Source organism: Suncus etruscus, chromosome 9, assembly GCF_024139225.1.
Source record: "Suncus etruscus isolate mSunEtr1 chromosome 9, mSunEtr1.pri.cur, whole genome shotgun sequence".
Lineage (NCBI taxonomy): Eukaryota > Metazoa > Chordata > Mammalia > Eulipotyphla > Soricidae > Suncus > Suncus etruscus.
In genome coordinates this window covers 55,079,142-55,093,043 of record NC_064856.1, presented here as the reverse complement: position 1 = coordinate 55,093,043, position 13,902 = coordinate 55,079,142, and the positions used below count along the sequence as shown (strand labels likewise).

The 13,902-nt window shown below is 34.6% G+C and overlaps 1 protein-coding gene across 1 annotated transcript; it reads left to right on the top strand.

The window, feature by feature from the left end:
• Positions 1–3,543: 3,543 nt before the first annotated feature.
• On the top strand, positions 3,544–4,484 carry LOC126018256 (olfactory receptor 56A3-like). Its single transcript, XM_049780400.1, is given in 2 exon segments — positions 3,544–4,012; positions 4,015–4,484. Coding segments are annotated over 2 exon segments (939 nt in total).
• The last annotated feature ends 9,418 nt before the right edge of the window (positions 4,485–13,902 follow it).

Sequence of the window (13,902 nt, the reverse complement as noted above, 5' to 3'; positions counted from 1 at the left end):
AAAATCTCCTTTCTAAAAACCAAAGTAAAGAAGATCCAGGCAGACCATAAAAAATTCCTTCTCTCAGAAATCACAGGTTCTACCCAGTAAGTTATGTTTCAACAAAAAAAAATGATGGCACCAGTATAATATTGTAAACCTTATGATAATAGGGATTTGGGTGGCACTCAAAGGTGCTTTTGCAACTGGAAAAGTTTTAAGACTAAAGTTTGAGGATAGAGACTTAAAGGGAAAAGGTTCATAAATTCACAGGGCCAGAGGATATGCCCAGGTCAAAATCTAACAAAACTTCAGTCCAGTGTGGAGGAACTGAAGTGCGCACAGAAAGATGTAGGAATATTTTGAGCATTCTTTATTGCACTCATGGGAACACTGGGAGAATGAAAGTGTGAAAGGGGAAGATCTCACTTTATTATATTCTTTAGAAAACTTCTCCAGTCTGTTTCCTATTGCCTTGCCTTTCTTATTTCCTCAAAATACGTACTGTATTTTTTCTACCATAATACACACATTCCCCCTCCCCCATCACCACACACACAAAAAAAAAAGACGAGGGAAAATGTCTGTTCTTCTTATGGAGTGAATGCCACCTGGAGTTGAAGCCTGAGTGTAGGGGCTTTTATTTTTTATATTAACAAAAAGGTATTTTAAAAAAATGGAGAGGGGGTTATGTAAAGAAATGAGTTAGATAAAAGTGTTTAACCAGCTGTGTAAATACACTTTGTCCTCACTGACTGGTTGTTCCCAGACACCATCTCTTGATGTCTCTTGTTTTCCTCATCTGAAAACTATATGCGTCTTATGGTCAGGTATGTCTTATAGAGCAAAAATATGGCAATTCCAGTTCTTTACTTTATTCTTCAATTACTTTTTCCTCTATAAATTCACCCAAATCTCTTAGTATTCATATTACTTTTCTGTTTCTATTTCTCTCTACATCTGTATTTTGAACTTATACATTGCTGTGTTCCCCCATAATTCTCTCTATATATCCTTTGTCTCTGTCTCTATGTCTATGTCTCTCTTTGCCTTTCTCTTTCTCCCATTCATATTTTGAATCTCCTACCTTTTCCATCTATAATCACCTGATGCACCCAATTCTTTCATAGCAGTAGAGCTTTCCAGACAAAGCAAGTTTTCAACATTTTCCAAATGATCTTATTCTATACTACCCTCATCATTTATCCCTTCTTAATATTCTGCTTTTCCTTCAGAAAAGGCCTAATAAGTTTCACATCAAAGGCTATAAAAATTAAAGACTAACTGTCCATCTACAGGGGATCCTTGAGCTCAGATCCAGGAAAATCTTGAGCAGGACCAAGTGTGGCACCAAAACAAAACAAAACTTTAAGTATTAAGAAAATGTTTATGTATGCTTTAATAAACTTTGATTTAGTTCTCAGACAAATTATTGAGAAACATCTACACAAATGTAGCACTTTTAGATATCAGCCAACATTCTTACAGGTTCAGAACATTGAGAAAGATCCCTTGTGTTAGAAACTTTAGGGATTACAATGTTTGCCACAAAAAAAGCCTATTGTATTTTGAGAACAGTAAAACCATCAATAAGTGCTTAATATCTTGAGAGAATAAAAGTAATGATTAAGGGAAAATGGCAGAATGATAGTAACACAGAGTGCTGAGAGGAATAATATGAGGTCAATTTTAAAGTAAGGATAACTTTACTATTTTAAAATAGATTTAAAACTCTTGAATTAAACCGTTGACTAGGTGTTTCTATCTATTTTTATTAACTTTCTACCTTGATTCTTAGTAGAATGCCGTGATGCCCTTCTACAACTTAGTATCTCAGTTGTCTCAAATCTATATCAATTGTGTTTCTATTGTTGCTATAATATTTCTTCAGTATATGATTGATGGTCTTTCTGATGCCTTTGTAAAACTTTTATAGCTTTAATACTCTGATAACATTATATATGTGGAATAGTCTCTTTTCAATTCCAAGTAAAAAGAGTGTTAGATTATGTCTAGCTAAAATTCCACATCCTTGATTTAATTATAATTTTTTCTATGTATTTGTAAAGTTTTAAGTAAACATTTAGAATTCCACCTTCTAGTTTACAATTAATTTTAGTTTTACATACTTTATGGTAAAATATTTTTACTAATATCTAATATTATGTCTATTATTTAACTTTATATTCTAGATAAATAACCAATACGTATTTCAATATAGTTTATCTTTGGCTTGTACTTTCAATCTAGCCTTTAATTTTCTAAAACTCCTTTAAAATAACTTTGTTTTGCTTTGTGAAGTTACTCTAACATGTAGCTTTTTATGTTCCTGAGTGCTATTATTATATGAGGTTACTCATGAGTTTTAAAATTAATTTTTTTCTCTGAAAGCAGCGTAATTTCATCAAATATCTATGTTGAACTTGAGAGCAAAGTTAAAATTTGGTTTCTCATAAAATGATTTGTTGGTACTATTGTGTTTTTTAGGATCACTACCAACTTAGAATAACCTTTGGTTTCTTTTTCAAATAGTTGCTCTAAATTCAGACTAAAAAATACAAAAAGATCGGCCTAGAGTAGTTAATTTAAGTTCCTTTATTTAGGAAGATACCTTATTAAATAAGCTTTGAGGTATTAAGTTTTTTTAAAGTTATTAGAAGTAGTGTGCAAAATACAGTGTTATGTCATTTAAAATGGAAATCATTTAATCAATTTCTCCATCTTCTCAAGTCTTAAAGTCTGAAGCCTTTATCTCTAAATATGAAACAGTGCTTAAGTTTTTATAATGTCAGAGACACCCTCAGGTTAATAATAACATCAGTATTTTGTTATTATTAGTTTTAACTCACTCTTCTCACATATTCTATAATTCTATTTTATTGAGGTAACAGCTGCATATGTTATTGACTAACCATGTGACACTACTACAAAATTTATTTTACTCTACATAATATGGTAACATTATTCTTTTTCTTTGTCCACTTATATATGCAAGGAATACAATTATTGATACAGGGTAGGTAGTATGTGTCTAAATATGCATAAGACTATAGTATTATAATGCAATTAGAAAAAATAAATTTATAAATATACACTCATGGTGATTTCCATCTTATTGAGGTGGTTTGCTTAATTTATTGAATGAATAATCTGGATTTTTTATGGCCTTTAAAGCTTGATCCTGAATATCACTTATATTTAAGAATATGTAGATAGACATTTTAAAATTTAAAGCAGAATGTTATCTGTCTTCAATTTCTAATTTATCTAAATAATCCTTGGTGGTTAAATATTTAATGAAACAAACAAAATTAAAGGAATATTGAGAAAGCTGAAACTGAATAAACAAGTAAAATAACAAAAGTGAGAACATTGCACACTTAAGTATTTATTAGGCTCTCTTCTGTGTCAAAAATATGTTTGGAGGATGAATAAATGGGTTATAGATTTACCAGCCAGGTTCTTGCAAGCTAAATACTTGATAATTGGAGTGTTGTGTTAGAATTAACTCTCTTTCTCTTCTTCAGCTTCTCAAAGGCATTAACCTCACTAAAGTATTGGCCAATGCCATATAACAATGATTCCCTCTCTGCTGAAGTCTCTGAATTCCTGCTGAATTGTTTTGTCAGGGACCCCATCTGGCAGCATTGGCTGACCTGGCCCCTCACCCTGCTTTTCCTCCTGGCCATGGGGGCCAATGCCACCCTATTAATCACCATTTGGTTGGAATCCTCTCTGCATGAGCCACTGTATTATATGCTCAGCCTTCTCTCTACACTGGACATTGTGCTCTGTCTCACTGTCATACCCAAGGTCCTGGTCATTTTCTGGTTTGATCACAGGTCAATCAGCTTCTCTGCATGTTTCCTCCAGATGTTTATCATGAATAATTTTCTACCCATGGAATCATGCACTTTCCTGGTCATGGCCTATGACCGTTATGTGGCCATCTGCAAACCTCTTCGTTATTCAGCCATAATCACTGACCAATTTGTGGCAAAGGCTGTTGTTTTTGTCCTCCTCAGGAATACATTAAATGTGCACCTATTCCCATCCTCTCTGCTCGTCTCCATTATTGTGGAAAAAATATAATTGATAATTGTATATGTGCCAATCTCTCCGTGTCCAAGCTCTCCTGTGATAGCATTATTCTTAGTAAAATCTATCAGCTAATTGCAGGCTGGAGTCTGATAGGCTCTGATCTCATCCTAATTTTCCTCTCTTATACTTTCATTCTTCGAGCTGTCCTAGACTCAAGCAAAGGAGCAGCAGCCAAAGCACTGAGCACTTGTGGCTCCCACTTCATTCTTATTCTCTTCTTCAGCACTATCCTGCTTGTTTTAATATTTACTCATATGATCAAGAAAAAGGTTTCTCCTGAGATCCCTGTGCTGCTTAATGTTTTGCACCATGTAATTCCTGCAGCTCTCAATCCCATTGTTTATGGGGTACGAACTCAAGAGATTAAGCAGGGGATTTGGAAATTACTGAAGAGAAAGTGGTAAGCATACAGAAAAGTTTTCTTTCTTTTCTCTTCTTTCAACAATATTTGAATCATTATTTTGAAAAGAGAATGATAGAAATAAATTCCTATGCCTCTGAACATGTTCAGTGAGATTATCTGGTTTATTCCATTACTTTGAGTTGCATATTTTCTTTTATCATTCAATGGATTTACAGTAGATAATAAAGATGTCTACTTTACCAGATATGTATCTGTGAATTTTTGAAGAGCTAACCAGAAAATATTATGGTAAAAACCTCAGGTTGAATCAGTGGAGTGTATTCAGAGTGTACAACAACGAATTGACTTGTGAAAAAGAAATTTAAAATCATTTTTGTGATTAGTACACATCTGGCAGAGCTCAGGGCTTATTCTTAGATTTCCATTTAAACATCTCTTTTGTAGGCTCAGGGATGTATTTTGAATGCATGTTGATTGTGTGTAAGGCAATCCTACAAACTGGATTATCACTCATCTCTAAGATAATTTTTATTATGCTTCAAATGTTTCCAAATATTTTAGTCATTTATTTCCTATAAATAGAAACTAGAAAAATAAAACTAACATGTATGTTATCAAAATCTAATATATAATAACATTACCAGAAATCTAACTTTGAACAAAAGATAAAATATTTGACATCAATTATATATTAATATTATGAGTCATTTAAAAACATATAGGGAACTACGGGTCCTGAGTGTTGCCACAAGTGGTAAGGTGTTTGCCTTGTGTATGCTAGCCTAGGATGGACCATGGTTTAACACCCCCCAAGTGTCCTAAATGGTCCCCCAAGCCAGGAGTGATTTCTGAATGCACAGCCTAGATTAACCTCTGAGCATCACTGGGTGTGGCTGAATCAACAACAAATATATATATATATATATATATACATATATATGTAACTGTAACTATGCAATCCCAGATGAGAATGAAATTTATCCAGTGAAACAAGAATATTATACACAGAGTAAAAATAAATAGGCAGAATAGCAAGAAATAGATGTATCAGGACATTAGATCATCATGGATCTGGAAGAATAAAGAACTTTTTATATTTATATATACATCAATCCATACTACCAGTTTTCATAGGACAACATTCCTTGAGCATCTTTATTCTTATTAATTCCTTAAAAATTTAATACCAAATCCATTAGAAATATTTATACAGCTTAGAATCTCCCTATCTGTCACAAGCACCTCAAGCTATCTTGAGCTTATTCTGGGTTATTAACATGTAAAGAGATGGAACTATTCTCATGATACCTCAGGTATTTCCCATAGTTTTTCCAAATACAATAGCCAAAGTGATTAGTTTAAATATTTGACAGGCCCAATAATATAAAGCCTAAACAAACTGACCTTCATTTACAAATATGACTTCCTCCTATATCTACTCATTCTAAACCATCTTTTTAGAATTTTGTCAAAAACACAGAGCAGGATCCAGAGAAAGTACTACAACTAAGGAAGAAGGAAAAATATGAAAAACATTCCCATCTATGGAATCTTTACTTGTTTCTCTACACTTTGGTGTCATTTCCAATGAATTTCCATACAAAGAATTAAAATACATTTAATACTATTCCCACAAAATAATGTCCGAATGATGTGTCCTTTTTATAAAATGCCTAGTATTTATCAGCATAGTATCTTAAATTTTGATTCTTGCTGTCAATGAATTGGCTAAGTGGTAAAATCATGCCTGGTATGCAGGAGTATTGTTCCTTAGTACTTCCCCCAATATTTTTCAATATAAACTTGGTCAGTTGACTTTAATTTACTGAAATCTGGAAAGAATGAGGACAATCATTTTGTATGTTATACTTGCTACTGTATTTCCAATATATTCAAATCAATACATAAATATTATTTAAGAAAATACTTTATTAAATGCTCAATCAATGATTTAATGTATTTTAGTTACTAGAACATAACGCAGAAAATGGTCCTGTCTTTTTCTGTTTCTTGTTTTTTTTTAAGCAAAATAATAGGGAGGAGTATTTCTCATGCAAGATTATGTGTCTAAACAACAGATCAGAATATTTTCATATGATGGGAATGAATTTTGAGTAGGGTACTTGCCTTTTACATGGCTAACCAAAGTTCAATTATTTCAGTCCATATGGACCTTTGTGTTCCACCAGAAATGTTACCTCGCAGAGCAAAGAGTAATCCCTAATCATATTTGTGTAACATAAAATAAAATGAAATATCACTATAATATTATTAGGCCTTAGAAATAAGCCCCTTATTGACCTTATGTAGCCCTGACAGCTACATAGATCCATACTGCTCAGTTATTCTTGCTGTTAATTAGGATTCTTGGTTCTTCTCAAGTAATATATAGCTAATATATATATATATATATATATTTAATGTCAAATATGGCATCTTTTATTTTTTTGTTTTTTGTTTTTGGGCCATACCTGGTGACCATCAAGAGTTACTCCTGGCTATGTGCTCAGAAATCGCTCCTCTCTTGGGGAGGGGGAACCATGTGGGACGCTGGGGGATAGAACAACAGTCCATCCTAGGTTATCGCATGCAAAGCAAATGCCTTACCCCTGTGCCACTGCTCCGGCCCCAGCATCTTTTCTTTTTTGTTTATTTGTGTAATTATTGTTATTTGTATTCATATAATTTAAACTCCTGAACTTAACTAGGCATTCTATTAATAATATTCATATAAGAAACTTGGAATTCCTCACACAAAATGTGTTAATATAGACAAACAACCTGAATAACTAGTCCAAAAGGTTCTGATAGAGGCTTCAAAGTTTTTAAAAATATTATCTAAGGAAATAAAGCAATAGCACAGAGAGTAGGGTATTTGTTTATGAGCCAACCCAGAGTTTGATCCCAGGCATCCCACATGCCATCCCACACGGTATTCCAAACTACCAGGAGTAATTTCTGAGCACAAAGCCAGGATTTAAGCCTGAGTGTCACTGGGTATAACCCCAAAACAAAACAAAAATATTATCAAAGAATTCAAGTTCAAGTATACAAGAATAGATAAATGGATAAAGAAGCTTGGAGTGTATGTATATATATACATATATAGTGAAATGCCGTTTGTTTTTAAGAAAAAAAAATGGAATCTTAGGAGCTATAACCATGTCCACAAACGCAGTCTCCATTTTTCAAACCCATTTACTCACTGTTTTCTCAAATGAGATGTTAACCAAACATTGAAAACCATAGTACACTAAACCATAAGCAAAGCTAGCTATCCCAAGAGGAGAGGGTGAGCCAAGCTCCCTCCCTGCCAAAGCCAAACCTGCTGCCTATATCACCCAGAATCACTATTTTCCCATTAGCCTGACTCATCACCCCTCTATTATTCTCTTCAGGGACACCAATCTAACGAAACTTCAAGCGATATTAAACCTGGGGCTGATATCACAAAGGTTTTCTGGAGCAAATGTGGCACACACACTCCATATCTTCCTTGTTACAGGAATCCTGGCAGATAATACACGTCTCAAAGTCTCATATCAGTAATAGTGCTTTAATTTTTCTGAACAATTTTATTTGTTTGATGTAGTCATCCCTATAAGAACACATCAATCTAATAGAATGGACAAATAACAACATGAGCTTTCTAAGCTTTCTGCCATTGTATTAATGACTTCATTGGAGATATAATAATTTCCCAGATGTGCTTGTTACTATAATTTTTCTTTTTTTCTTTCTCTTCCTTTTCTTTTAATTTTTTTTTCTAATTTTCACAGTAACTTTGCTTTCACATGGAGATCACATTTGCTTTCACATTTGAGATCAACTTTGTTGGGAGCAAAGGTGGGAGATATGAGATTCATGCTGGGAACAGGGGTGGAGGGAGGGCAACACTTGTGGTGGGAATGCCCCTCATTCATTGTCACTATGTACCTTAAATATTACTGTGGAAGATTTGTAATTCACTTTGACCACAATAAAATTTTGTTTAAAAATATAAAATAAAATAAATTTTCATAAATCATAAAGAAATTTAATTTTTAAAAATTTCAAAGACTATAGCGGCCAGCCCATGTGGAGCGTGCCTTTCAATCTGAGCAACATCAATAATATCAAATGAAATCTTGAACTTAAGACAATAGAAATTGCATTAAAAATTGAATATTTCAAGTTCCTGAAATACAGAGAAAACTGTTGTGAGCCTCACAAGCAGAATTTATTACTTTGCATATGTGGCAAAAATATAAATAAAAAACAATTAAAGGGGCCAGAAATATAGCATGGAGGTAAAGCGTTTGCCTTATATGCAGAAGGATGGTGGTTCAAATCCTGGCATCTTATAACAAATCAAATCTCAAATCTGCCAGGAGCGATTTCTGAGCACAGAGCTAGGAATAATCCCTGAGCACTGACGGATGTGACCCAAAAACCAAAAAAAAAAAAAAAAAAAATTGTGTTAAAAACAATTAAAATATAAAAAGATGAGACTGAAGGATGTTATAGAAATAAATTAAATGTGAATCATCTAACACATCTAGATGTGTTATTAAAAATAAAAGCTCCTAGTTATATCATAATAATGTCAGGGGAAAAGTCTATTCTAAAGGTTGCTAGCCAAGTACCTATAATATTAAGTGGATTCCTAACCTAACACAAATATCTGATACTTGTCAGTATTGTTTGGTGAGATGCATTTGAAATTAAAGGAATGATAACATAAAGAAAATTAAAAGGCAAATAAATAAAATAGACAAAAGTACTGTAAACAAAAGAAATTTTAGTAATGACCCAAATTCATGAGAAAAAAGCAGCACTATTCATATGTATATATATTTTAAGGGAGGTTATATAATCATCACATAACAAAATATATATAGCAACAATCCTGATAAATTTGGGATGGCTTTAAGACTGACTACTAACCAATGGATTATGGTAAAATTAATGTTAATTATAGGATACCTGTAGAAAATAAAAATTTATAAAAGTATATGATTGGATAGAATTCATGTGGATTTTCATTATGTATATAATAGCATATATATTAAAATATATTTAAATAAAAACAGTGATGTATTGGGGCTAGAGAGATAATACAGTGGACAGGGTGCTTGCCTTGAATACAGCCAACACTGGTTTCATCCCTGGCACCTCTGACTACACCAGGAGTGATTGGTTATTTTTGAGGGGGTGAAAGGTTTAGCCACATCCAGTGACTCTCAGGGGTTATTTCTGGCTCTGCACTCAGAAATTGTTCCTGGCTTTGAGGGACCATATGGGACACAGGGGGATTCAACTGTGTTCCATCTATGTTAGCTGCATGCAAGACAAATGCTCTACAGCTGCACCACCTCTGCTGCCCCAATCAGAAGTGATCTTTGAGTGCAGAGTCAGGATTATGCCCTGAACACCACTGAATATGGCCCCAAAACAAAAAGTAAAAAATAGTATGGAACTGGTATAAGAATAGTTAAATATATTGGGAATGGAGAGATAATACATGGGTTAAGTCACTTGCATTTCAGAGGTTCAATATCAAGCACAACTAGGATTAATTCATGAGCACCCAAGTATGGCACAAGAGAAAATAAAAGGGCAAATATATATTGTTGGGAAGTGAACAGAGCCATATATAATAGGACTTAGTATATAATAAAGATGATATTCTTGATTATTGTAAAGCAGATTAACTATCTCTATATTAAGAAAAACTAGACCTACATAATTTCATTTTTTTACACTTTTTTTTTCAGGAAATTGCTGAGTCAATTTATTTAGGGATTTAAAAGTTCACTACTATGGATGAACAGTATTCATATCAGGGAATTAAATTTCTGGAGATAAGGGGCCGGGAAGGTGGCACTAGAGGTAAGGTGTCTACCTTACAAGCACTAGCGTAGGATGGACCGCGGTTTGATCCCCCGGTGTCCCATATGGTCCCCACAAGCCAGGGGCAATTTCTGAGTGCATAGCCAGGAGTAACCCCTGAGCATCAAACGGGTGTGGCCCAAAAACCAAAAAAAAAAAAATTTCTGGAGATAAGGGCTTACATGTATAACTTTACTCATCAAAATTTCACATAATTACACTTTCACTTATTAAGAAAAATAATCACGTTTTGGCCTCTATTTTAAAAATTAATGATCAATTCTCTACACTCTGGTAGCCTCAAACATCAAGAAAGGAGGAAAAATTTAATCGCACCCTAAAATGATTAGGAAAATTATATCAAAAACCTCGAGTTGTGGTTTTAACTCTTTTTTACAGGTTTTTTTAGTTGCAGAATAAAACCTAAGGTCAAACTTTAACTTACCCCCTTTGAGCTATTTTATGATAGACACTTTTAAACCATAAATTTCTTCTTGACCTCAGAAAGTCTAGAACTATGTAATTAATCTAGGGCAGATTAATGCATGCAGTTCAATATTATGAAAATGTTATTTTACATAGCCCAAATTGATAATTATTCCAACTAAAATTCAGCCTGATAGTTTTTGTGTCACACCTGGTAGTGCTAAGGGCTCACTACTGGCTGGGGATCTAACCCAAGTCAGTCACTTGCAAATCAAGCATCCTATCCATTGTATTATCACTTTGGTTCTGGTAGTTGGGCCTTAATAAAACCCTGGACAAGTAGATTACCTTGTGAAACAACTATTGCCCAATGGGAAGGGACAGTCCAAGGTAGAGAAATCAGCGTAGGTCCCAATGTCTTTGGTCAAAAGGCAGCACGTGCCTTTACTCTACCTAGTACTTGAATTATGACTGCTACTATTTATACTATCTCCGTATGCTTTCCTGTAGTTATATTATGGAGTGGAGGGGCAGTGAGCCCTTTCTCAATTAAAAGGCAGTTAGTCAAAAGAGATAATGGGATGACCAAGTAGAAGATATAAGCAGATAAGAGAAGCTCTTAGTCTTTGCCCCCAAGATAGATGGCAGAATGAGATTTTAGGTATTATCCATGGACATATGGCTATGCTGGAGCCCAACATTAAAAAACACTGAGGGGATAGGAGTCCTTTGGAGTACAGCTCTGTAGAGAACAAGAGACAGGTTACAGAGCAGTAATTCCTACAAGGAGACAGAGAGAATTACAGCTATAGATTCAGAAAATGTAGATTTGGACAAAAATGGCATTGAGACAAGGTTAGTCCATTTTACTTTGGAGAGGAATAGATGGGACATAGAACATTCATAAGGTGGACTGGGCATCAGGAATGGAATGAGTGATATGAGAAGAATGAGAGGCCTGAACATTAGAGAGGAACCCAGACCCATCTACTTGAACTGTACTATAAAACTTCTTAATCTTTTGAGTTTTGTATGCAAGTTTTTTAATCAGTTCAAGAACCCATGAGCTCAGGATTAAATTCATTTTCTCTCTAACAATAGCATGTAGCCATTAGAAGCAAAGAGGTATGCTCACTTCAAGCAATAACATCAGCATGGGTCTTAGATTGTCACCTGGGGGGCTGTTCAATCACAAGAGGCACCAGAGGCTGAATGATAAAATGTCTCAGATTAGTGAGGTGGCCTTTAGAACACTAAGAGACAACAATTAAGGTTTCTTAAAGATGGTATAAATCTTTTGTATTTAATTGTACTTAATTGGAGAAAAATATAGGCTGTGGATCTGATCAAATTTATGTTTTCTCCAGTCCCTGAGCTATGGAAGAGATGCTAGGTCTCTTAAACTCTAACAGGCCTGAATATAAATAACTTTTAAGATGGTTATTTCTGCCTGTTTAATTTCTCTAAAAGAAAGAAAAAAAAATCTATGTGTAGGGAAGGGTTCCCAACTGAGCAATGATTGGCAAGTAGACTTGAATGCCAGAGTCATGAGTGTGTATAGATTCTCAGATGGACAGAGGCCTCTCTGGCTAGAACAGAGCACTATAATAGTCAAGCCCTTTATAAATCATACCCCATCTTGGCATCCACTCTTCATTTCAAAGAAATTATATAGATTTTATTTTTAAAGTTACACATCAAATCTTCTATTTCCTGGAGACTTGAAAAATAACTTCTCTTGAAGACCTCAAATCTCTGGAAAAGCTGAGGATGGAAAAACTGTCTAGGTTACCCTGGTTAAGTTTTGCTAAGAAACTCAACTTTAGATTAGTTACCCATTGCTTTTGTGCAAGTTTGGTTAGAGTCCTGAGAATTTTAGGTAGACCATTTTTTTTTTTTTTTTTTTTTTTTTGGTTTTTGAATCACACCCAACAGCACTCAGGGTTTACTCCTGGCTCTATGCTCAGAAATTGCTCCCGGCAGACTCAGGGGACCATAGGAGATGCCAGGATTCGAACCACTTTCTTTCTGCATGCAAAGCAAATGCCCTACCTCCATGCTATCTCTCCGACTCCCTAGACAGACCATTCTTTAGAGTTCTCAGGGTAAAAATAATAAATTTTGTGAAATGCTTGCTAAGCATCTTTCAATTTTACATAAATGATTTTATATAGGGACCAAGTGAGACTGCACAATGTTACCAAGAGGAACTTTTCTTCAGACATAATTACTGCTGGCTCTATTCACATTGTTTAGATTTTATCTGATCCAGTCCTCACGTTTAAAAGGCGAATTTTGCACATGCCAAGGAATGAACTAAGTGGAAAACTTGGTTGGAAACTGCCAATCATCAGAATGCAAGTCAAAGTCTCCTTGGCTTTTATAGATATAAAAATGAGTAAATCGATTTGTTCTAAGAATGCTTGGACTTTTGTTATATGATTGTACAATTATGCTTGTGTGAGCATGCCTTTGATTCCACGTGGTGTAAAAAAAAGCAGCACAGCTTTCAATAAACCATGTTCCACTCCTATGGTAAATCCAAGGCTCCTTGATTATGTTCTCATTGATCTCCTCAGGTTGTAGCTTGATCACAATGCTTTATGACTAAAAGTTACACATAGTAACTTTCTTATTCAAATAACCACTTCTTGGTTGCCACTGATGGGTGCATCCTGCTGACTGATCAGATTATTCCCCCAAATGCAAATGAACTTTCCTGTGAAAGCACACACCTTGCAGCCCACGTTGAGCAAGGACCTACCCACACTTGTGCATGTGCTTTAATCTTTTGCTTATGACTTTGGTAGATTCCTTCACTTATTCCTGTAGCTCTGCCAAAACAATGATAATTACATAAGGAAATTGTGAATCTATGTAGTTTCTAAGTATTGTCTAAGTTTGCATCTGACTTCTAGACACAACCTGCTATTCATTCATTTCATGTAGAAATTAAGTTGTTATGAAAAACTTACCGGTTTTTGTGACATCAGGCTGGGAAAATCCACGAAACTACATCTGCCCAGTGGGGCCCGACTGTGAAAAACTGTGAGTGCTGCCTGTGTGTGTCTGTCTACTATATTGTTGCGTGAACCTCTTGGGAGTAAGCCGACAAGAGGCTCCAGCAGAACACTTTGGCTCCACTTCGCGACATGGCCGTG